The sequence below is a fragment of the Equus quagga genome, unplaced genomic scaffold (assembly GCF_021613505.1).
Source record: "Equus quagga isolate Etosha38 unplaced genomic scaffold, UCLA_HA_Equagga_1.0 220_RagTag, whole genome shotgun sequence".
Taxonomy (NCBI): Eukaryota; Metazoa; Chordata; class Mammalia; order Perissodactyla; family Equidae; genus Equus; species Equus quagga.
This window is the reverse complement of record NW_025799647.1, coordinates 229,147-251,253: the sequence shown is the minus strand read 5'-3', so window position 1 is coordinate 251,253 and position 22,107 is coordinate 229,147. Positions and strand designations below refer to the sequence as shown.

Genomic DNA, 22,107 nt, shown 5'->3' with positions numbered 1-22,107 from the left:
CCCTTGATCTCCTTGGCTCTAGCTCCTCGATCTGGTCATTGAAAAAACACTAGAGAAAGATTTGAGGGAAAAATTAACATCTGTTTTATGTAAATTTTTATATGTTTTTAAAATTTGGGTCACCTGACTACACGTTCCCAGCTGAGGTCGACCAGGGTGACGCTCTGCCTTCTTGTTTCATCTCATACTGTAAACAAGTGCCTTTCTGCTGTCTATTGAGTGCCACGTTTCTCACATTTCGGTGTTTTCTTTTTGTTGGTGAGTTTCCTGTTTAAAATGGTCCCCAAGCATAGTGCTGAAGTGTGGGCTCGTGTTCCTAAGGGCAAGAAGGACATGATGCACCTTAGGGAGAAAATACATGTGTGAGATGAGCTTCATTCAGTGCTATTTCCCGTGAGTTTAACATTAATGAATCAACAGTGTGTATTAAATAAGGCATTTCTAAATAGAAACACACTTAGTACAAGGTTTCTTCAGTTGATGGAAATGATATGACCAGAGGCTCACAGGAGCCTAACTCTGGATTTTGCCCATGAGCAATGCTTCAGTATTCACTAATTCAGTGTTTACAGTGATTTTATGGGACATAATTACTGCAAATAATGAGAAGTGACTATTTTTGGCATACTTTGGACTACTTGGAATGGTTTTTATAGTATTTCAAATCACAGAGGCTGCAGGATAGATGAACAACAGAAGGAAGGGTAGGTAAGAATTTTTCGTACCTTTGTCTACCATCTGCCACTCTTTTCAACATATTATATCTCATTTAGTCTTCAAAAAACCTCTATGTGGCTGGTTTTATTGTCCTTTTTTCCAGGCAAGGAAATTGAATCCTAGAGATATTAGGCAACTGGCTTGAGGTCACATAGCATGGTAGGCAGAATTTTGATGTAGCTCCAAGATTCTTTCCCCTCCCCCTGTGCATGCCCTGTATCATCCCCTCCCTCAAGTGTGAGTGAGACCTGTGAACACGGTAATAGTTGTATGCCATGATTATGTTACATGGAAAAGGTGAAGGGATTTCGCAGATATAATTAGGGTCCCTAATCAGTCGACTTTTAAGCTTTGACTTTAAGGAAAATTGTGCTGGGTGGGCCTGACCTTATTAGGTGAGCCCTCCGAAAGAGGTGAGGATCTCCCTCCTGCTGGCCTTGAAGAAGCCAGCCGTGAGCTCTACAGCTGCAAGGAAATTAATTCTGCTGACAGTGACCTGAACTTGGAAAAGGACCCCCAAGCCTCAGGTAAGACAGCAGCCCTAGCTGACACCTTGACTGTAGCTGAGCTGTGCCCAGACTCTTCATGCATGGAAAATGAGAGAGAATAAATCAGCGTTGTTTGTGGTAATGAGTTATGCAGCAATAGAAAACTAATACACACAGCCAAGGAGTGACAGAGTCAGACTTCAAACACAGGTCCACTTGCCTCCAAACCTGATGCTCTTGTCCTTTACATGACATAATACCACACTCGGTTTGGTTTTTGTTCACTTGCTTGATTGCTTGGCATGGGAGGAGGGTGTTGGCGGAAGGGGATGGGAAAGACACTCAGATAGAATGGCTCCCTAACACTCCCTAACACAAAGGGAGTCTCTTTAGCCATAAGTGGTAGTAATAACCATTACAAAGTGGGGACCCTCTCTGTGTTGGGAGATGAAGGATGGCAGGGGACAGGTATTTCATTTCCTCTTTCTCAGGAATAAGTAGTGGGAATTGGGGACAGCAGCATTCACACAGGGACAAGCTAAGAACTCTGGGTGCCTAGTGCTGGATAAACCACATGAAACTGCCAACCTGACTGTTTTTGACATACACAAATGGCAATTACATATGATTCAACCAGTATATGTGAGCACAGGGTGTAACCAGTGGTTAGGAAGTGCCAGGAAAGAGACCAGAAGCAGGGACAAAGCCAGCAGTTCTGCAGGGAAGGACTTCTTGAGTGAGAGACGTGTGAATGAGGACACTGTCGAGGCAGGAATCAAAGAACTAGGTGCTCAGAGCCAGGAAGAGTAATGTCAGTGATCACATTCATGCGCCACCCATAGGAAATTTTAGTTAAGGGCTCTGCACAACTGTGGGAAGGATGAACACCTATGAAACCCAAGCCTAATCTTCAAATCTCTAACTTGGATTTAGTGATATCCTGTGTTGTGAAAGGGGAAGCACAAGGCAGAGAGGTCAGGGCTGGGATGAGGTTATAACATTGCAGGATTAGTATAAGGATAATAAATAATATATGCCATACATCTGGTATAGTACCTGGCACATGCTAAGTACTAAATTAATGGCAATATTGTCACTTGGCACTTCATTAGATGACGGAAAACTGCCTTGCTTACATAAGATGAAGGTAAGGGTGAGTCATCTTCAAATACAAAGATAAAAAGAAAATGTATGTGGCCCTGATTGGGAAAACCAGAGTCAGGCTGGAAGATATTTAATTCTTTGATCTCTGAACTTTCTCTTCTGGGTGGCATGCGGGAATGGCTAACACCATGGACAGCACCATGGGAGTGTTTCTTCTCTTGCTCCGGATCTCTTGAACATCAAGAGCAGAGTTCCGGGGGCCAGCCCTGTGGCCAAGTGGTTGAGTTCTCAAGCTCCGCTTTGGTGGCCCAGGGTTTCGCCTGTTTGGATCCTGACTGTGGACATGGCATTGCTCACCTGGCCATGCTGGGGCGGCGCCCGGCATGCCACAGCTAGAAGGACCCACAACTAAAAAAAAATATGCAACTATGTACCGGGGGGCTTTGGGGAGAAAAAGGAAAAATAAAATCTTTGAAAAAAAAAAAAAAGAGCAGGGTTCCGGCTTCTGGTTTTCATCACAGGAGCCCAAAGATGGGACTCCACTCTGAAACAGGAATTGTTCTGTTCAAGCTTCCTGATCAGCACCAGGTTCTGGGGTGGAGGGTGTATCATGGGGCCTGGGAGGCGCGTGGAGTGAGAGAGGCCTCAGTACTACCTGCATGCTGCTCAGAGACATGCCCAAGAGCCCTTGGGAGCCTGTACTATAATTATTGTAGTTGTCCCAGCCCCAGAGTCCCACTTGCAAGTGACTTCACAAGTAATCATCCTCAAGACAAGACAGACTTTGCCCATCCTCCTCCCAGCCTTTCTTCCTCTCTCTTCTTTTACTCTCCTTATCTCTCCATATGCCTTCTTTCTTTCCCTTCATCTCCCAATCTAGTCCAATAAAGTCCACATCAGGCTGCAGAGGATTCAACCCCAAGGTCACCTTCTGCCCTGGCCTGGGGCTGCTCTCTCCTTGGAGAGCAGTCTGTCATGTTCCCTGACATCGTCAAAGAAAGCCTGGATAATAATATTTCCCTCCACCTTCCTTCAGACAAGACTCTTTGACTTTCTATCTTTAGGTCAACTGTCTCTTTCTGAAAGCTCACCTTGGGCTCAGGGAGGAAATACAGTTACTCATGGGGGAACGTGAGCAAAATGCCGGTCCACAAAGGTCAGAATGTCTACGACATGGCCAAGATTCTATTAATTAATTACTCAACTTATAACTAGCACACGATCTGCCTGATAAGTAATTTAGACTAGGCACTATGTTAAATGTGTTATAGTCATATTCAATCCTCGCAACAACCCACGAGGTAGGTACTATTATTGTCCACATTATAGGGATGAGTAAAGCGGAAGGTTAGGTAACTGTCCCCAGATCACATCCCCAATAAGTAGCTGAGCTGGGACTCCAACTTGGTCTGTGTGACACTTGGTCCATTCATTCAATCACCCTGCTCTGTTACCCCGCTATGCGTATTTGCACTTCTACCTGCATTGTTGCTCTCACACTTCTGTTATTGGCGATTTCATTGTGCAAGTGATATAGCAAAATTCTGTTTTCCAGCTTCCCAACCCTCACTCAGTGCCGCCTACTCACTTATCAGTGCCGCCCTTCTTCCATCACAGACAGCCATGGCTCGCTTGCCCTTAGGTTGCCAGGCCTGCCTTGCTTTGAGGAGGGAAGCGGGTAAAACTTACCTGCATCTCAGGATCAGGTACAAGTCGCCATGGAATACCAAAGGGAGAGAGGATCTGGAGAATGGGCCCTTCTTTTGCCTCTCTGGTCACAAGACAAAAGACTCTGAGCGTTGTTTTCAATGGTCCAGAGTTTAGCCATTGGAAGGGTAAAAAAGGAGAAATGGGCATGCCGTTCAAGGAGCATCAGCTGGAGCCTCTGGGCGTTGTTTAAGAACCATCAATGAAAGGGGTGAGTAGGCTCACATGTGAGGGGATGGACTATAATTAGTTTTTGGGTGGTGAACATGATGTAATCTACACAGAATTCAAAATATATTATGATGTACATCTGAAAGCTATGTAATGTTATAATCCAATGTTACTGCAATTAAAAATAAATAAATAAAATAAAAAATAAAAAAAAGAACCATCCCTGGACCAGGGCTAGGGAGATTGGAAGATAGAAGAGGAGGCGATTATAATAGCTGTAACAAAGGAACTAAACTGATTTGAGTACGTGGCTTAGAGAAAGTAGCCATTTTATTTTTTTGGACCTCATCTAACTTGCAAACAGGAATTGAAAGGTTTACGATTACAGTCCAAATATCACCAAGCTATTAAATGAGCTCTGGCCTCCTTCTGCCTTGGGAGCTGTGGGTCAGCGTCCTGAGGACAGTTAACCCCACAGGCAGCGCTCTTTTCTCCACCAGTCCATTGACCGTCAGTGTGAGGTCCCTCCCTCACTTACTGAAGTCTGGAGAAGGCATCAGGCAGGGCGTGGGTATTCACTTCTTGTAGCTATTGTAACATTACCACAAACTTGGTGGCTTCAAACAATAGAAATTTATTCTTTCACAGGTCTGGAAGCTAGTAGTCTGAAGTCAAGGTGTCAGAAGTACTGAGGGAGAATCTATTCCATGCTTCTCTCCTAGCTTCTGGTGTTTCCTGGCAAAACTTGTCATCCCTTGGCTTGTAGCTGCATCACTCTGCATCTTCGTCTCTGTCGTCACATGGCCTTCTCTGTGTGTCTTCATATGGCCTTCTTATAAGGATGAGAGTCATAGGATCTAGCACCCACCTCAACTGAGTATAAAATTACCATAACTAATTATATCTGTAAAGTCTTTATTTCCAAATAAGGTCACATTCTGAGGTTCTGGGTGGACATGAATTTGTGGTGGCGGGGGGGTGCTCTGTTCAATATTCAACCCAGTACCGCTTGCCAACAGCATTTTTGGCAGATTCCACGTAACCTAACAGGAAGGAAAGGATTTCGGTTCCTCAAGAGGATGGCTCAAGTAAACCTCAATGCAGGTGGCGAGGCAGAGAAGAGACGCCACTCTGAGCAGTGTCCAAGTCAAACTGAGGCACGCCCCAGCATCTAAGACATCTCATAGAAATCAAGCCCAAGGAGCAAAGAGAGTGAAGCAGAGAACTAAGGCAACGTCCCCCAAGGCTCAAAACAGAGCAGGCACCCTTCTGCTCAAAATGCAACATTTGAATCATCAGGTAAAATGCCAGGTAACTCAATCCATCTTACACCCCCTCCCCACAAGCTAACATGGAAACAGGCAAATGCCTTCAGTCTCCTTTCATCTCCCTTCTAACCCCCAGGAGGGCTTGGGGACACCCAAGGGCTCTGGCCATGAGATGAGAATGGAGCTCTCTCAGCTTCCCTCTCTGCCAAGAACAATCCTGGGCAGAGGGGCTCAGAGCAAAGAGAAGAGCAGGACAAAGTGAAGCCTCAGGTTCCTCCAAGGTGGCCCTTTCTGCTAGTGGGGATGGATTTCTGAGCCCTTTGGGGAAGCGCTGTGCAGAACTGCATCCAATCTGGGCTAAGCAGATTAGTTCCCTCCCAGTGAAAGGTTCTGGGCAGCTGAGCAGGGCAGCTCCCTGCGCAGTGGCAGGGGGCTGTCATTACAAGGCCCAGATAGGACATAATTACATGCTTCCAGGAGGGAGCTCCTAATTGAATTACAGGGTGTCTCCTGAGCATCAAAGGCAGCCCATGCTCAGAGGTAGCCGAGCAGCCCAGGGGCAGACCCTTTGAGGAGCTGGTGCTGGGTAAGGGTCAGGCTGTGGAGGAGCTCAGGGATGCCCGAGCCCATCCTGGGACTCTGTGGAGCTTGCTGAAACTGGGAGAGGAGAGGAGCAAGGCATGGAGAGTGAGGGATAGTGGGCGCTCCCTAGTCCTCATGCCAGAGAGGCATGTTCTAGTCCCACGTCCCCCTGGGCTTGCTGAAAGCTGGAGGTGGTTGCCAGAGGACGTACCAGGAATTCATTCTGCTTCTTCCTTCATTCATTCAATAGACATTTTTCATGTCCCTTTGATTGTGAGGCATTCTGATAGACATGGGGAAGAAGACTCAGGTGCTCCTCTGGTCTGAGGACATGGCTTGCCCAGGGACCATCTACTCCTGAAGCCAACTTCTTTTTAGATCTGTGTGTACCCCACAAGCCAAAGCCAATTAGCCACTCTTCTTAACAAGTCCTTCTGAGTTGATTGGAGGAGGGGGTGTGCCAGTCGCCTTTAATGACTCCAAACTGAATCCCGACAAAAGGCAGGAGGCAGTGCCTCTGTGTGGCCACAGCCCTCAGTGGTCCCTCTTCTATAGCAACTCTCACACACACACTTCTCTTCCTCGCCAGACTGGGAACGCCCTGAGGACAGGGACTGTGCCTTTTCTTGCTGTGCTCAGCCCACAGCAAGAGCTCAACAAATGTCTGCTGACTGTACCCTGAGTGACCGATACCCACCTCCACCCTGCCCCCTGCTCTCCTGCTGCTCCCGACCTCATTGATTTGGAGGGCTCTCATAGGCCCTCCAAGGGATGCAGCGGAGACCCACCTGCTCTCTCTTATCATCACCCCTCTAACCCTTGGTCCTGGATGTCCTTAGACACCATGGACACAGCATTTTGATGTGGAGGAGGCCCCCTGCATCTGAACACTTGGTCCTGAGCCAGCCTTGCCCTATTTTCCAGGCAGCAGGCCAGAGCATCATCTGTTGGTAGTTCCTGATGGTGAAGTGACACAAAAAAGAATCTGTGCACCAGCTTGGGCAAGGGTGGGTCTGAGGCAGCAGTCAAGGGTGACGGATCCAGATTTCTGAGCTGGGAACTAAGGAATTTATGTGGCCCTTGCCAGATTCCCTAGGCCCAGTTACCCCTGACTGAAAAGGGAAGAAGCCAACGCTTGCCATTAAGTAAGAGATGTGGGACGTGCTCTTAGCTTCTTCCATATGAGGAGAAGAAAGTCTGCTGCTTTCAGCTTCATAACCTTATTCTGATGCTAAAATATGTAACATAGTAGAAAGAATACGTGATTTAGAATCAGAGCATCTAGATTTTGATACTTACCCTTAAAAGCCCTGTGTTCTAGGGTAAATTACTTAATATTTCTTAGACTATGTTGCCTGATCTGAAGTGATGATATTAACCCTAAAGGTATGACAAAATCCTTATACTTTTTTAATGTTTTCACATAAACATTAGAAGTTTTATTATGTAAGGAAAATAACAACAATAGTAATCTTTCCCTGAGGTCTGAGGAACGGTGAAGATCAGGTAATGAACACTGTGCCCTGTATTCTGATATATTCTCCAGAGCCTTCTGATCTCTCCATGGGGTCACCCTCATCAAAACAACTTTAAACAATTAGTGCCTAATATTTTCAAAGCATTTTACATCAATTAGTTCCTTTTAAAGTCGGCTCTTGGCTGTGTTTATTCTATTCTCTCCCAACCCCCAAAATAGAAAGTACATATTCTTCCAACAGTCCACATGGGTTAATTAAAATGCCATTTCCCTCTCCTTTGGCTGGAATTAACTCATTGTAGTAACAGTAGTTATCTTTTGCTATATTTCATGGAAAAAATGGAGATTTAATTAATTTTCAGCTAATAATCTTCTAAAACATGGGTCCCATGAGGAGGGGCAGATCATTAAAATGGACTGTTAGGAAGCTGTCTGGGAACTACTGGTCTAGTTTATGAAATCCACTAGGTTAGCAGGGGTTCTGGAAGATTCTGGTCTGATAAGGAAATTATCTGCTTCTTGTGTCCAATGAGAATTCATATCCCTGTGGAGTCATCCAGGGAATAGCAGAAGGTTCTGTGTTATGTAGGATGAAGGAGAGAGTGATTCAAGGGTTTTTCCCATTAAGGGTGGCCCAGTATTGGGCGGATAGTGGCAACTTCATGCTAATGTACCTCAGTGAAACGGAGACTCCTAGTTTCTTTATCTTATGAAGTTCTTTCCATCCCAGGACTAGAGTGGTAGATATTTTGCCTATTCTCACATTCACAGTTGAGCCCAGATATAGCCTCAAAAATCCTTTCCAAGATGGTCCCCTGGACGGCCACTACTAACTGACTGGAGCTGACACAAAAGGAGTCCTATTTTACACCCCAGCCCTGTGCCCTGGGACATGGGCACCTGACAGAGTCACACACTGTGCCACTTGGAGTTGAGAATACTCTGGCATCTGGGGAGTTTCCTGGAAAGGCATCAAGTCACAGCTCCAAAGATAAAGAGGGGTGCCTGCTGGCTCCGGCTAAGCGCAGCTGACCAGCTGTCCAGCAGTGGAGAGGTGGGGTGGGAAAGGCTGTCCTTCTGTCCCTGGCAAGCATGAGTGGCAGGAAAGCTTTCTGTCTTGGTCTGGAACACAGGCTGCTCTGGAAACCCAATCCAAGGGGGAGGTTTTGAAAGTGACTCAGTAACCAAATAGTGCTCCGGAAAATGACAGCAGATTATCTTCTGACGCTAGTCTCTTGGAAAGGACAGACCAGAAGAGGGTGAAGAGAGAGAAATGACCCTGATAGCCTTGAGATTTTTGCCACTGAGTATCACCCACAAGGAATGTTTTCTGTGGACCTGGGCAGAGGCCAGTTTCATCTTGGCTACTGAGTCTGTGGTCAGCTTGATGAATTTGAAAGGGCTGGGGGCTCCAGAGGTGGCTATTTTTCCCATTCTCCAGCCTACCGCCCCAGCACAGATTACTATAAAATCAGTGCTTTCTCTGAGGCCCTGTAAACCTTATATACTGTGTCAGTTTGGAGGTGACAGATGACTGTCTCACCTGGGACCTCCTTCTAAATGACATTGCCCACCATTTACCTAAGCAGGTAGCTTACCATGGAATCCCCAAGGCAACTTCATTTTTCCACACCACCATCCAGTTATGGCAGATTTACTGTTGGGTTGGGGGTGGGAAGGAGCTTGGCTCAACATAGGGCAACCAACCCATATCTGGCCAGTGGCCTCTGACGTGGTGAAGTTGGGGGGCGGGTGGGAAGGAAACAATCAGATTCACTCTCTTGAGAATTCAAGCTAGAAGAATAGAAAGATCTTTCTAGGTAGGAGCTGAAAGCACATATGGAGAAAAGACCTGTGAGATAGGACTGTTAGAAGCAATACCGGAGGAGGCCACAGAGAGAAGCAGAGGTGCCAGGAGACAGAGACCACGTGGCCCAGAGGGAAAGCATCAGAAAGACAAGGTGGTCCCTAGGGCTCCCTCAGCCTCTGATGACTTTCTGATACCAGTTCCAGTCTATGCTGGATCCTTACAATCCTACCTTCTTGTCTTAACACACAGTCAGGCAAACATTTTGTAGTGAAGGAGAAAAGAGCACCACAGTGAGTGGTTTGTTTCCTGGGAGATATCAGTCTTCTTGGTATTACAGTGATGCTAGTTCTTTCTGTCCAAGTGACAGGCTTTCTTAAGGGATACTCACAGCTCCTTCTGGATCATTCACAGAAATCATAGATCAGACAGTAGACAGAAGGCAACCCAAGTACAGATGCCAACAGTGTGAAGGAGGGGGATATAGGGAATAGGATAAGAATAAAAGAGGAGGGGCTGGCCCCGTGGCCGAGTGGTTAAGTTCGTGCGCTCTGCTGCAGGCGGCCCAGCGTTTCGTTGGTTCGAATCCCGGGCACGGACATGGCACTGCTCATCAAACCACGCTGAGGCAGCATCCCACATGCCACAACTAGAAGGACCCACAACGAAGAATATACAACTTTGTACTGGGGGGCTTTGGGGAGAAAAAGGAAAAAAATTTAAAAAAAAGAATAAAAGAGGAGACAGGACTAGAGGAGACGAGGAGGAAGGCACTGAGGGCAAGCAGGAGTGGAAACCACAGCACTAGCATCTTCAGTGCCTGGAGCATCCACAGTAGAGAAAGAAACGCTGCAGCAGAGGATGTTTAGAAGACAGAGCAAGTGTAAGAAAAGAGTATACAAGCAGGGAGTAAGGTATGAGCAGGGAAATAAAATGAACACATATGAAGACTGCAGCCAGGGCCATGGCTAGCCCTGTGATGGTAGCAGAGTATATCCTACATCACACGGCTCGGAAAGAGAGGATCAGGTGGTAGTGGAGGGCATGAGGAGAAAGCACACAGGATACACAAGGAGAAAACCAAAAGGTAGACAAATCAAGACCTAGAGCTCTGGAAAAATATGGACTACCAGGAAGCAACAGCAGTATTAGTCATCCATAATCCACAATTTGTTTTGCAGCCATATTCTGAGTATTGAGTTACCATCAACATGTCACTCACTTTGAAAGTACCAACTAAAGAACCTACAACAGAGTGTTGTCTGTATCATAAATAACCGATTCTTCATGAGCCCTAGCCATCCAGTGATAAGTGAACTGTGCTCAGGCAGGCCAGATTAACCAGGCGGTGTCCAGGCATGCTGATCCTTAGCTCGAGAGGTAAGGATGGTGCCACATTGACAGCTGAGCTTAAATATATACACATACCTAGTGGTGACTCAGTTTTCAGAAAAACAAATTTTTCCGTAATGAATAAGTTTCACTTTCAACTTCAACTTCTCTCCGTATCCAGGTAATCTCCTACTTGAGTACCTGGTAGGCAGCACAGGTGTGAATATTATTTCTATGAATGATAACTTTCATGTCACCTGAGAATATTTACCTAGTGTTTTCCTTCATGGTCATTTAGCAAAATCCTCAAAGTATCTGATTCCTGAAAAATGCTCCTGGACTGGGCAGAATTTAAATATGGGGACTTTGCTCTATTTGTAGATCAAGGAGTTCCCTTTCTCCAACAATCAATTATACACGACTGACTCTATCCCAGGATTTCCGATGGGTCCTGCAAGCACCACTTAGTTTCTATTGTAAAAAACAACAAGAAAATAACACCTTGAATAACTGAAGACCACAGCTCTAATCTCTACTATCTTCCTCACTGAGTTGACAGGGCACAGCCAAAGGGTAGAGAAGGAATGAGTGCTCATGCACCATCCAAATACATCTGGGATGTTCATGAAAGATTGGGCAACAAGGAAGAGTTCCCACTTACCCACTTTGCTTTGCCCAAGTATCCCTTTCCATCATTCTTGTGAGTGAATGAGGAAACTTTGACCTTAAAAGCCAGAAAAGTTGAGATAAAATAAGCAAGGTCCTTGGCAGGATCTCCATTGGCATCCTTTTATTATCATCACCTGAAGCCCCAACTAGCATCATTCCAAGCAGTGCACAGGAGAGCCTACTTTGAGGATAAGACTGTTTTGTTTCTACTTGGCCAGTCATGTGATCATCTCCAATCACAGTATGCCTTTCTCCTCAAACCAACCTGACATTCTCCCAGGTGGGAATCTCCAACCCTGCACCACTGAGCTTTCTCATACCGGAGGGCAGACCAAGGTGAGAAGACCAGGGCCGGCACTCTGGATGCTTTGCCGCAAATGGTCCTTGACCAAGTAAGGCAGAGGGGTGTTGCCTGATCCAGTGTGGCCAGAGGATACTGCACCCTTAGACCCTGAACCAAATTCACCAGCATGGCTCTCGCTGTCCTGGAGATTTTTGCAGACATGTAAGGTTTAAGCAGACTTGGGGTGCTTTACGGATCCTAGGGTTGGAATATGTCCTTCTTTGACATAATCTTTGACAATTTCACTAATTAAGGAGAAAAGAAAAAAATTTTCAGGACGTGGGGCCTTTCTGGGCACAGTATCCAAAGCTTCTGCTAAAAAGGCCACATAGGCTTTAATTACTCCTTTGGATGCAGAAGAGGGAACAATCCTACTTGAAATGTTCCACTGTACTGCTAAGTACCCCCATTCAATAATTAAATATGGATTCCCTTCTTCGGGACAAATCTGAGACAAGTGCACAGCTCCACTGTGGTCCATGAAGCCATAGACCTGGTGACTGACTGTTTACCTAAAGCTGGGGAGAGATCTTGTTACTGGAGGCAGGCACTGAAGGTGGAAGAAAAGAGAAAGGGAGGGATGCCAGCTAAGGGGCAATTATCACTCCCTCCACCCCACACCCCCTCTCAAGAAGCTTGCAGCTTGTGAGTTTTCTCAATCACAGAAAGGACATTCTCAAGACAAATAATCTCCCTTAGTGGCTGGAAAGAGACTATCCTAACATCTTGCTGAGCCAAGGAAAACTAAAAAAGCCTACTGTGTTTTACTTAAATTAGAGAACGTGCAAACTGTGTCCTGGATCACTCCAGATTTTTTTTTTTAGTTTTAGTTTTTTCTTTTTTCTATTTTTTAGGAAGATTAGCCCTGAGCTAACATCTGCTGCCAATCCTCCACTTTTTGTTGAGGAAGACTGGCCTTGAGCTAACATCTGCGCTCATCTTCCGCTATTTTATAACATGTGGGATGTCTGCCACAGCATGGCTTGATGAGCAGTGTGTAGGTCTGCGCCTGGGATCTGAACTGATGAACCCTGGGCAGCCAAAGCAGAGTGCATGAACTTAACCACTACGCCACTGGGCCAGCCCCTCACTCCAGATTTTTATAGATTTTGATGGAAAGATTCCTTGGGGTTGAAACTTTACAGAGAAAGCACCCCTGGAAGAGAATGGCCTGCATCATTTTGAAAAAATTTCATTATTTCATGGAACAAGGTCTAGTCTGCAGTGTGCTAGCATTACCTAAAAGATGTCCCAGCCTATGCTTGTCACCTTTTGTCAGCAAGAGATCATTAAGATAAAGGATTTTTTAAAAAAATTTCTATGGGCTCAAAATTTTCCTTCCTGAACAGTCTCAAAGTGAACTGAGAGATTAAAAATAGTCCACAATTTATTATTACTATTCTTAATTAAGACATTATAGTCACATAATATTCCCGGAGTTGCACTTCTGGAGCATCTTTCACCCAAGAATTTCAATGTTCTTTCCAAAGTTAACATTTTTCTGCTGGATAAAAATGAAAGGGAAATGTCCAAACCAGGAAGGGGGCATTAAATCAGTACCCTCTAAAAAGTCTTTTCCAAGCCTAACTTTCTATCATATCCAGCTCTGTGATCTTGGACAAGTCACTTTCCCTTTCTGAATCTCAGCTTCATAATTTGTAAAAATGGGAGATCAGATTCCTTCCAGCTTTAACGTCCTAATTTTGCTGGAAAATGTGTGGCACAGCCAATATTCCATTCTTCTTTGAAGGCGGCCTTTGCTATTTAATGACAGTAGATCTTGGCATCTGCATATTTGACATCTGCAGCTTTCTCTTCCCAGAGACCCCAAAGGTCCATGGGCTGCAATAATCTGCTATTTTGCAGAGATGTGTCATGAGCCTGGGTTACAGGAGCCAGTCACGAGTTTAGTGACTGACATTACCATGCTGGCAGCACCCATATCTCTGTGAGGTTTTCTTAACATCTGCAGCAGGCTCAAAGGCCATAATTCTCATCGTGTCCTGTAAGTGGTAGTCACAAAGCATAGGATTCTCCTAGAGCATGAAGATGTCAATAGCATCCCTCTCGAACGTCAAAAGAGTTTATCGTAACGTGGGTTTAAAGTAATCATGTACCTACCCCCACCCACTTCATCTACTTCACTACTACATCCTTACCAAAGGTTACTTAAAAAACTTTAGTGGCATCACAGACACAGCAAAGAGCTTTCAAACCTCTTTTATTGAACTTATCTCAGCCATACCACTTCTCCCATGTGTTTTGATTTGTCTGCATATGTTGTATTCTTTCCTCTGGAGAATAAGATCCTTGAGAGCTAAAATGACAGCTTGTCTCACTCATTTCTTTATCTCCAGTACCTAGTAACGTACCTAGTAGGTAGCAGGTACTTAATAAATGTTTGTTGAATGACTGACCATCTTCTATGAGCAGGCACTGTGTTAAAGGTGCATTTGCTTCATATTTGTATGTAGTACTTATCACATCCCTGCAGGATAGATATCATTATTCCTATCATTCTAAGAAAACATCTGGGACTCAGGAGAAGTGACTTTGTTCAAAGTTACACAGCTGGTGAGTGATGGATTCACATCTGTCTGTCAGACTCCGAAGTTCATGCTTTTCTATACTACCTTGGTGCTAAGCACACCTTTGAAGAAGTCAAGCGTAAATCCAAAAGAGCGAATTCAAGGACCCAATATTATTGATAGAGCATAGGCCTGGCTTCAACCTGATTTGATTTACAGGAATACGGTGAGAGCAGAATTTACAACACACCAGGCTTGGTAGGTAAATGAAGCTACTCAGAGAGAAGGATTAGAAAGCAGAACTGTTCTAGGCATCACACAAGGTTTCGATTTCAGTTTCCAGATTAGTATGGTAATTAGCAGGGTCTTAGGGTAAGAGCTGGGTTCTAGCTAAGTTGGAGTTGAAATTTGGAACTGGAAAGCCAGCATTCATGATTCACTTAAGCAAGTCATTTGAAAAGCCACTTTCCTTCCCAGGTCTCATGGTTTGTCAAGAGCTTGAGAGCCTTTCAACTCTAGGTTGGGACCAGGTCCTGAAGTTGGACCTGATCCTGGGACCAGGAGCTTATTCAAAATGCAGAATCTCAAGCCCGACTCTAGACCTTCTGAATCATAATTTGTATTTTATCAAAATCCCTGGATGGTTTATAGCACACTAAAATTCGAGACACACTACTCTAGAAGACAGCCTAAAGTCATTTCTCTCTCCAATATTTTATGAGTTTAGGCTAGAAGTCTTCATGGTAAGCAAAAAACGTGCTGGTTATTAATAAATTAATAAAACCTTATTAATTAGGGTCCCATAGAAATTCCAGTAACCTGGTCACCTCAACCATGTCTTCGGAAGAATATTGTTAATTCTTCGATAGTCCTATTAATGGCCTCATTTACTAAGCACATACCATGTACAAAGAACATTGTGCACAACATCTTGAATCATCATAATAGCCCTGCAAGAGAGATATTATTATCCCCATTTTACCAATGAGGAAGTAATCTCTTAAGTCAATAAAATTTCCCCAAACTACATGGTTAAATCAGTAGTCGAGCCAGAATCCTAACCCAGAGTACTTAGAGCCCTGCTACATCATACTGCTTCCAGGGGTGAAATCACAATTAAAATAGCAAGTGTAGGGCTGGGATGCGAGGAGAGACTAGCAGGTTTTGGACTCATTCTTCTCCGATGAAGAAGAACAAAAGGGTAGTCTAAAGTCCACTGAAATCTAAAAAATAATGCAAAAGAATAGATGGAAATATATACGTGTTCAGCAAACCCTAGAATACCTGGACCAGAATCTCAAACTTGTGGAAGTTGATATACGTTTAGAACCAATATCACCCACAAGTGATAATTCAGGAGGCTCATTTACACCAAGATAATATACAAGTTGAAAATGCAAATGGGTTTGAGAAAGGTTTAGTCAAATTCAGAGATCCTAGGTGCACAACTGATTATTAATGGGACGAAGAAATTGGGACGAAAGCCTCTAATTTCTCAAAGACTACCCTTCAGTGCCTCTGAGAGACAGGTACTGAATCAGAGGAACCATGAGTCTGTCAAATTAATGTTATGTCATAGCACATTAAAATTTGAGAAATGCTACTCTAGCAGATATCCTAAGGTCATTTCTGGCTCCAACATTTTATGAGTTTAGGCTAGAAATCTTCATGGTAAGCAAAAACTAGCATGCCATTTAATGCCTGACAATAACCAACACGAGAACAAACATACGTGAAATTTCACAGAGTTTGTCTTCCCAGTAAGGGCCTGTCCTTCATTGATATGTACAGATACTCTCCCCAGAGCACATATAAATGGATAGTATTCTCTGGAAGGCACAGGTTTTTACTTATGCTAACAAATGGTTATCCTTCCCAGAAAAATGACTAAACAGCTCCAATAAATCAATTTGTCAATGGCTATTACACTTCAGGAGACAATATCCTCTGTTCCATCTTTGGCTAGTGCAAATATGACCTACATTGAGGGCCTATGTCTATCATTCAGAAAATCCTAGAGCTTGGAGGAACTGCAAAAAGATCCAACCTTGCCTCTAGGCAAGGAAAATATTGTTATTCCCACTTTACCAATGAGGCAGTTTAGTTCTTGAGCTAAGACTAAATGACTTGCCCAAAGTCACATTATTAGGAAGGGATTGAGGAAGGACAAGAGCAGAGTCCCGTGTATGACTCACTAAGCTCTGTTGTCAACAGAACCCAACCCCTTTTGAGCTCTGTCCATGGCTAATCTTGGAAGAAGCACTTGTCACAACTCTCCCTCAGTTCTATGGACCCCCTTTTCCATGAGTTCCTTCCTTCACTCTTCTAGAAGTTGTATGTTTTCATTTCCCACTGCAAGTGTTTTGAGCATGTTCCTGGGAGTAGTTTGACACCCCACCCCCATTCCTATACACCCCTGTTGCTCTCCACACCTTCTCCTGCTACTGCTTATTGCTTGTGGACATGAGCAGGAATTCAGAGACAAGGCTCCCCTTTCTCATTCCCATCCTTCTTGGCCACCCTGGACAGTCTGCCCTCTCATAAGCTGCAAATCCTAGGGAAAGTCCTTCTGCTTTCTTCTCCAAAGCTATCCATCTGAGAAAAGGACAGAACATCCAGTACAAGAAGACTCAATGGGGAGAGTCCCTAGAATGATAAAGGTAATAGAAAGGCAATACCCACAGTGTCTAAAGGACTAAATGAGGCAGCGACCTGAGAAGTATTTCAGGAAAATTCTGGACTGTGAAAAGAGATGACCATACAGAAGATGTATTTCCTCCCACAATTCCTAAGAGGCTTCTCCTTCCCTGCTTAGCCAGATTTTGGAGATTAGACCTGTGACTAAAGAGAGGTGGCTGCTGCTCTGGGAGCTCTGCTTCTCCAAGATACTTCCAGTACCCAAGCCATAGTCACATATCTCACCTTAACTGGGCAAGCCTTGAACCATAAAATAGCCTATGGGCATTTAAAGAGAGTGCCAAGTTTCAATCAATTTTTCAATTTCCAAATTGAAAAAGAGGTGCCTGAAATCTGGTTATACAATACAACTGCAATATGGTACTGGGAACAAAAGCCAATGCCACCTGCTTTCTCGAGGATGTCCTGATTGGGTTATCACTCTCTCAGAATGGAAAGGATTGGCTTCAAAGCTCATATAAGCCCAGGGCATGAGGAGAGGAGGGAGGAGTGACTCAAGCAGTCTCCAAGCTCTTGCTTAGTCACAAGAATTCTCCAAAATCTCATATCAAAACTTCTGTCACCCTGCACCTCCACCAGCCATCATTTTGAGTCTCAGTGGACAAAATGTTCTAGGTCCTGAGATCCTGCCACAGGATTCCTTGCCCAGAAACAATTTAAAGTGAGAAAATTGAAGGAGAGTTTGGAAGCAGAATCTGCCAGTAGTGTCTGCTGATCCTGCATACCTGTGATGGAACCAAAGTTTAACATTAACACAAACATAAGGAAAAGTTTTAAAGAGTGGTACCGAAGGATAGAAGGGATGGAGGGGATAGACTGTGGAAAGGTTACTTACACAGTTTCATCATTCTTGAACTCCAAGTCCCCATATGTGTCTTCAAAATCCTCACCACCACCCTTGGCTGTCCCTTCTACTGTCCTAAAGGGGACGATGACTGTGCCCCGGGCACCTGATGTCCGCAGAACCTTGACCTCCATGACACCAATGCTCTCACTGACATGAATAGTGTCACATTCAAAAGTGAAGATGCCTGCATGGTCATCATCCAAGATAGTGACTGTGGCCACACAAGGGGACACCAGGACAGCCCGAGGCAAGGGAAGACTATTGAGTACTGCTGGAGGCATCCCCTCCTCAGGCTGCTCCTCCTCTATGCGGACATTGCTCAACCTCACAAAGAAGTGTTCATCCTCTTCAAAAATGTCATCATCAATGATGCCCACAGAGAACTCCTTCTGGGTCTCTCCTGGCTTCAGAACCACAGTGCCCTCCGTGAACTCATAGTCAGCCCCAGCATTGGCAGAACCATCCTCTGTTTTGTAGTCCACATACATGGTCTTGGACGTGTCCCCCCCTTTCCTCACCACTGTCAGGAGTACAGCCCCACAGTTCTCCAGGCACTGATAAGAGCACGGATCAAAGAAGACCTTGGAAACAAAGTCCTCAGGCTCATCGGTGTGCACCTCGCTCATGCTGGAGGCCTTTTTGGCTTGTTCTGCTGCATGTTTCTTGAGGATGTTGCCTGCGCCAGTCATCATACGGGTGGCTTGGATCCGGTAGAAGGCACGGCTCTTCTGTTGATGGGAAAGAGCATAGTAATTGGCCATCTCTACCAGCTGATCTAAGTCCTTTTCTGGGTATTTTTGCTTCAGATCCTTTAGAATCCGGATCATCTCCCTGCGGGACTCATCCACCTCCTTCCCTTCCATGGGCACCAGGTTCCCATCCAGGAAATGGGAATTCATCATTTTACCATCCATCTCGATGCCCTTGGGGTGGTCACCCTCTGTCTCTATGATAATTCCTCGGTGTTTATCTGTGCGGTACTTTTTGTGCATGTATTTGTAGAAGAGCAGTCGCTTATCTGCCACCCAGGCCAGAAGGACACACACTGGAAAGAAGAAGAGAGTGAGGAGGCCTTCCCAAACCTGGACCACACCAGGAGAGAAGACTGCCAGGATCATATAGAGCCAGATGTAGGCAAAGATGCTCCAAGCAGCAGTGACAAAGAAGACTCGTAGGTGCTTGATCTTGCGAGTCTCTCCATCGGGGATCACATAGACGCAGATGCCAATGATGATGAACATGTTGAAGGCTGCACTACCTACAATGGTGGAAGGTCCCAGATCACCAGCAATGAACCCATGACCACACACCTCAATTAAAGAGAGGAGGATCTCAGGAGCAGAGGAACCCAGGGCCATAAGGGTCAGGTTGGAGACAGTTTCGTTCCAAACCCGAATCGTGGTTGTGCTGGTCTCTCCATTGGGTTTTTTGATAGTCACCTCTCTCTCTTGAGAAGTGATGACTTCAATAGATGCCATGAAGCGGTCAGCAATGATGGACACCCCAAGGAACATGTATATCAGGGCCACAAAGTAGACAATGACCCTGGCAATCTTGTCCCCAAGGGAAGGGTTCTCTGGGTACCAGATTGGTAGGATGACACCCTCTTTGCAGTCCGATGACCCTGAACAGGACTCATTGTTCTGCCCTGTGCTGGGCACATCCCCTGAGCCACCAGCCTCTGCCCGAAGACCATTCAAGAAGAGCACAAAAGTAATCAGCCCAAAATGGAGGAAGGCAGAGGTGAGAGGCTGTAACCTTAACCACGCCATGCACGAGACTTAGCCCCCGGCTTCCACTGCAGCACCAATGGTCCTCCTGACAGGCCAGAGACCTAGAAAAGACCAGAGAGGAAGGAAAAGGCATGAGGAAAACGGGGACAGCAAATGGCAGGTTCCCACCAATACAAACTGATGTTTCACCTCGAGTGACATATTATACTAACATATGGGGCGGTCTCTCACTTGGAAAAATAGATGTCAATGGGAGGCATGAATAGCTGTCCTCAGGACCATCTGGTGGAGACTGAGTTGAAACATAGCTTAAAATAGCTGGGAATATTGGTAATGGAAACATAAGTGATACCCTTCTAGTCCTGTCTCCTAATCCCACTATCTGTGAGAGTTCTCAAGAATCAACTTAACATAGGCCAAGTATGACATGAATCTTCATCACTACTTATACTGTTCCTAGGGTTTTCAGCCTTCTTTACCCCACTGTCATCATACTCAAGAATCTTGCATAACACAGGTTTGCAAGAGTGCATACTGAATTGAACTTTTATCATGGGCTAATCCCCCAAAATAGAACACCTTGCTTCGTGTGCAATTGAGCCCGCTTAGGAAAAATTCCTTCCCAAAATGCAACACTGAAGGCAAGCTGTAATTTTGAGATTGCTTGGGAAGTCATGAGAGTTGATTCTTTAGTGAATGCTACCTGCAGGGTGGCTAAACTGAGGCTCTGTAAGCTGTGCCCAAGACCCAGTCCATGGCAGCCCTTAGCGCTGCAGCAAAACATGCTTATGAAACAGTTTAGGCATCCAGTTACAGGAAGATGAAGATCGTCAGCTGCTCAAATTTCAAACCCAAACACTGAAAGGGCCAAGTGGTAGAAATCACTATTAATAACCATGCAAGTTGTTCTCAGAATTTTTTTTAAACTGTAGACAAGATTTGGGGGTGAAATGCAGCCTCATCTGCTAGCCTCAAACCACTAAAAGGTGAGCACAAATTCAGAAGAATAGGAAGAAACTCAACTGTAATTAACAGACTCATCTTTCTATTCATTGCCTCATTCAGATGAAATGAAAATGTAAATAACCAAGCAATAGCTGGGGAAAAAAAAGCTACTTGCCCATTTTTTCCACCTCTGCTACAACCATGTGAGGTGCTTTTAGTAACAGAGGAATGCTGATTTGCATCCGTACAAGCGTTACAGGATTTAAAGTCCTGGTCCTCCATATCTGTTCTTCCTTCTCCACTATTTCCCATCTCAGAAAACAGCACTCCATCTACACAGTTCCTCAAGTTAGAAAATGGGTGTTAGTCTGCCAGCCTTCCTCTCCCTCCTGTTCCTTATCTAAGCCAGCCCTAAATCCTATCAACTCTCCCTCCGTCTCTACCACCACCATCATAGCCCAAGCCACCACGACTCCACACCTGATGAATCTACTGCAGTAACCTCCTAACTAAACTTGCCCCTTCAACTCTTGCTGTTCTCTTTTCTATTTCCTCACAGAGACACAGTCATCTTTTTTTAAAAACCCAAACCTACGCTATCACTTCCCTAGTTGAAGCTCTTAATATAAAGATGAGAATGCTTACTATGACCTACAAAGCCTCGCCTTCATCCTCCTCTTCCCCCTTCATCTCCTACCACTCTCTCTCTTACTACATTTCAGCAACAATGGTCTTCATATCAGGTCCTGGATGACCCCAGGTCATTTTCCACCTCTGGAGCTTTGCACATGACATCATCCATGCATGCCTGAAATGCCTGTTTCTTCTTTGTATCCCCACTGTTAACAAGGCTTTAGATCTCAGCTTAAGTATCACTTTCTCAGAAAAACTTTCCCTCACCCCTAAAAATGGTCCACTCCCTTTGTTATGTTCTCTTAACAGACTCTTTACTTTTCCTTCATGGCATTTATAAAACTTTGAAATTACATGTGTATTTATAAGATTATATGATTAATGTCTAACCCACCCATTAAACTATGAATGACATACAGGCACAGACTATGTCTATTCTGTTTATCATGGCGTCCTAAGTAGTCAGTTAGTAGGTGCTCATTAAATGTATGTTTTTGGAATAAGGAAGCTTCCTCAGTGCTATGGACTGAACTGCGTGCCCCCAAAATTCTTATGTTGAAGCTGTTGAAGCTCGAAGCCCCAGTGTGACTGTATGGGGAGATAGGGCTCTTAGGAGGTAATTAAGGTTTAATGAAGTCATAAGGGTAGTGTCCTAATCTGATAGGATCGGTGGCCTCATAAGAAGAGGAAGAGAAAGAGAGATCTCTCTCCACCTGTGAGGACACAGCAGAAAAACAGCCATCTGCAAGCTAGGAAGAGAGCTCTCACTGGAAACCAAATTGGCCAGCACCTTGATCTTAGACATCCCAGCCTCCAGAACTGTGAGAAATAAATTTCTATTGTTTAAGCCACTCAGTCTCTGGTGTTTTGTTACGGCAGCCTGAGCAGACTAATACACTCAGACATCGGCCTTCTTTAAAGCCATATTATGATCTGAATTATAGACTTTTGTTTTGGGAAAAAAAATACATAGATCTCATAGACAAATCCTGATTAGATTTTTAGAGGCTATGTAGGACCTCTTTAAATTCCCAAGGCTTGTACTCAAAGAGAAATTCC

General features: G+C 44.8%; 1 protein-coding gene across 7 annotated transcripts in view; it reads right to left on the bottom strand.

Annotated features, from left to right (window-relative positions):
- LOC124233727 (sodium/calcium exchanger 3) overlaps window positions 1-22,107 on the bottom strand; it is a 138,934-nt gene that overhangs the window by 100,490 nt on the left and 16,337 nt on the right. For all 7 annotated transcript variants that reach the window (XM_046650859.1, XM_046650858.1, XM_046650862.1 and 4 more), the window contains exon 2: window positions 17,726-19,571. In XM_046650859.1, coding sequence (XP_046506815.1) covers window positions 17,726-19,509 — 1,784 coding nt within the window. In that variant the 5' untranslated portion in view covers window positions 19,510-19,571. The remainder of the gene's footprint in view (window positions 1-17,725; window positions 19,572-22,107) is intronic.